Source organism: Otolemur garnettii, unplaced genomic scaffold (assembly GCF_000181295.1).
Source record: "Otolemur garnettii isolate 467f Iridium unplaced genomic scaffold, OtoGar3 scaffold00106, whole genome shotgun sequence".
Lineage (NCBI taxonomy): Eukaryota > Metazoa > Chordata > Mammalia > Primates > Galagidae > Otolemur > Otolemur garnettii.
In genome coordinates this window covers 3,421,581-3,424,949 of record NW_003852501.1, presented here as the reverse complement: position 1 = coordinate 3,424,949, position 3,369 = coordinate 3,421,581, and the positions used below count along the sequence as shown (strand labels likewise).

General features: G+C 41.2%; 1 protein-coding gene across 1 annotated transcript in view; it reads left to right on the top strand.

Moving 5' to 3' along the window:
- The window catches only part of SKA3 (spindle and kinetochore associated complex subunit 3), a 29,921-nt gene that overhangs the window by 18,422 nt on the left and 8,130 nt on the right, over positions 1–3,369 (top strand). Inside the window, exon 5 of the mRNA XM_003796724.1 lies at positions 1,515–1,600. Within this exon, the coding sequence (XP_003796772.1) occupies positions 1,515–1,600 (86 nt within the window). The remainder of the gene's footprint in view (positions 1–1,514; positions 1,601–3,369) is intronic.

Here is a 3,369-nt window from a genome sequence, read left to right as displayed (position 1 = left end):
GCCACAATGCCTGGCTGTTTTTTGGTTGCAGCCGTCATTGTTGTTTGGCGGGCCTGGGCTAGATTCGAACCTGCCACCTTAGGTGTATGTGGCTGGCGCCTTAGCCGCTTGAGCCACAGGCGCCGAGCCAAGTTTTTTGTTATTTTTTTTTTTTTTTCAGTTTTGGCTGGGGCTGGGTTTGAACCCACCACCTCCGGCATATGGGGCCAGCACCTTACTCCTTTGAGCCACAGGTGCCACCTGACAAGTTCTTAATATGTATCTGTATACTTGTAAAGTTCCCTGTCAGGATTTTTTTTTTTTTTTTTTTTTGAGACAGAGACTCAATCTGTCACTCTGGGTAGAGTGTCGTGACATTACAGCTCACAGCAACGTCCAAGTAGCTGGGATTACAGGCGCCTGCCACAGTGCCTGGCCATTTTTATTTTTTGGAATGTAGCTGTCGTTGTTTGGCAGGCCCGGGCTGGATTCAAACCCACCAGCTCTGGTATATGTGGCTGGCACCTTAGCCTTTTGAGCTATAGGCTCCAAGCTATGTTAGGTTTTTGAAGCAATGAATCATATGGTTCTTCTGCCCAGGCTGAAGGACAGTGGCAAGATCATAGTTCACTGTAACCCCCAGCTCCTGGCCTGAAGCAGTCCTCCCTTCTTGGCCTCCAAAAGTTCTGGGATTTCAGGCATGGATTTCAGCACCCTCACTTGTTTACTTTTGAACTAATGAACTGAACTTAATGACTTTCCTTTAAGAAAGTGGTTTTTAACCCACTTCTTTAAATCAAGAGTACCAACAGAGACTCAGCACTTGGAGCTCAGCTAGGGCTCTGGCCACATACACCAGGGCTGGCGATTCAAACCTGGCCCAGACCTGCCAAGCAACAATGACAACTACAAGAAAAATATAGCCGGGCATTGTGGTGGCTGAGGCAAGAGTCACTTAACCCCAAGAGTTTGAGGTTGCTGTGAGCTATGATGCCAGGGCAGTCTACCAAGGGGGGACATAGTGAAACTCTGTCTCAGAAAAAAAAAAAAGTATCTATAGAAAATGGTTCATGGATTGATTACACATTTTTTTAAATATCCATAAAAAAGGACTGAATGTTATTCTACACTTGATGATATACACTAAGATTCATTTGTTTTTCTTTTTTTGAGACAGAGTCCCACTCTGTTGCCCTGGGTAGAATGCTATGGCTTCATCACAGCAACCTTAAACTCTTGGGTTTGAGCAGTCCTCCTGCCTCAGCCTCCCAAGTATCTGGGACTACAGGCACTGGCCACAATGCCCAGCTAGGTTTTTTTCTATTTTTAGTACAGACGGGGGTATCTTACTCTTGCTCAGGCTGGTCTCGAACTGCTGAGCTCAAGCATTCCACCCACTTCTGCCTCCCAGAGTGCTGGGGTTATAGGCCTGAGCCACTGTGCCCAGCTAAGATTAATTTTCTTAAGATGAAATTTTTCCCAGATATTTAAAATTAACTGTTTTTAACCTTATAATTTTGCTGTAAATCACACAGTGAGACGACCATAGAAACAGAATCCATGACCAGTGATAAATTTTTTGCTACTCCTATCCACATTATCCAGCAGTCAGAAAAAAGTGGTAAGTATAAAAATCAAGTTACTTCTCAAGCTGTATTATTTCTAAACTATCTTTGTACAAAAATGGTTCTGTCACCTTAGACATTCTTGTAGTTTTCTCCATCTTTTTAATTTATGAACACTGAATTATACTAAATGCTGTTCCATTCAGGTTTGGTATAATTTTGTCCAAGAAATTTTTTTCTCCTAGAATTCCATTAGATAGGTTTTAGAATATATGGTTCTGTCTCCTCCTTTTCTTAACTTCTCTTTTATATTTTGTATGAAATGTGCCACTTCGTGCTTAAGTTAGATCTTTTCTTCTAATTTACCCTTTCTCTCTTACCCTGACCATAATCTGTTATTTTAATCAATGAATTGAATTTTTACTATTCTAACTACATTTCCTGGTTTTTTATTCTGTTTTGTTTTTTTGAGACAGAGTCTCACTTTGCCCTCAGTAGAGTGCTGTAGCTCACAGCTCACGTGTCCTGGGATATCAGGTAGTCCCTTTAGAGCTGTTTCAAAGCCAAGGCCCAGCCAAGGCCCCAAAGGTCTTGCCAAGTGCAGAAAAGTTCAAAGGCAAACTACTTGGTTCAGGAGGCAGAGTGAGCTCAGAACCCACAGAATTACAGTTATGGACTTAATATTCTTATTTGTAAATGTTTTCCCAAAGACTCTCCACTTTCATCCTAGCTTGTTTTCGTTTTTTTTTGTTTGTTTGTTTGTTTGTTTTGAAACAGAGCCTCAAGCTGTCACCCTGGGTAGAGTGCCTAGGAACCTCCAACTCCTGGGCTCAAGCAATTCTTCTGCCTCCGCTTCCCAAGTAGCTGGGACTACAGGTGCCCACCACAATGCCCGGCTACTTTTTGGTTGCAGCTGTCGTTGTTTGGCAGTCCGGGCTGTATTCAAACTTACCAGCTCAGGTGTATGTGGCTGGCACAGGCGCCGAGCCATCCTATCTTGTTCCCTGAGCTCTTCTAGGCTTTCAACTTTGTGCATCATGCTCCATTTTTGTTCCCCACACCTTACTCAGTGCTTGTCTTAAAAGCCTAGGTGTTTAGGGTATACTTGGAAGTATCATATTAAGTAGATGTTCATATCTCAATATATTTGCTTCAGACTTTTTTTTAATAAAGGAGAATGAATATAAAGTTAAATCCAAAGGCCCGCTTAACTAGTCTTCTTCTCTTCCTCTCCAAAAGTAATGAGTGCTCTAAAGTACATTTCTGTTTTAAAATTTTACAGGAGTGGCAACATCCAGTTCATATTCTTTGGCCATTCAACAGGTTTTTTTTTATATTTACCTTTGTAAACCCACTTCCTATTTTTTAATCGAAAGGTAGTATTGTGTAAGCAAGCCATGTTTTATCCATATTAAAAGGTAGTTTTTAGTTTTTAATATTACAAGTAGGTAGTGCTCTAGTGAAATCATCCATTTGTGTACATATGTAGAATGTTAGGAATAGAATTTCTAGGTCAAAGGGCACACTTATCTGTACTTATTCTAGAAAATGCTAGGTTGCAAACTACAAGTGACTGCTCTGATTTATATTCTCACCAGCAGGATTTAAGTACCTGTTTTCTCATCCTTTTCAGCACTTGATTTTTTTTTTTTTTTTTTTTTTTTTTGAGACAGAGTATCACTTGCTTACCCTTGGTAGAGTGCGGTGGTGTCTTAGCTTACAACAATCTCAAACTCTTCGGTTCAAGTGATCCTCTTGCCTCAGCCTCCCAAGTGGCTGGGATTACAGACTCCCACTACAATACCCAGGTATTTTTAGAGATGGG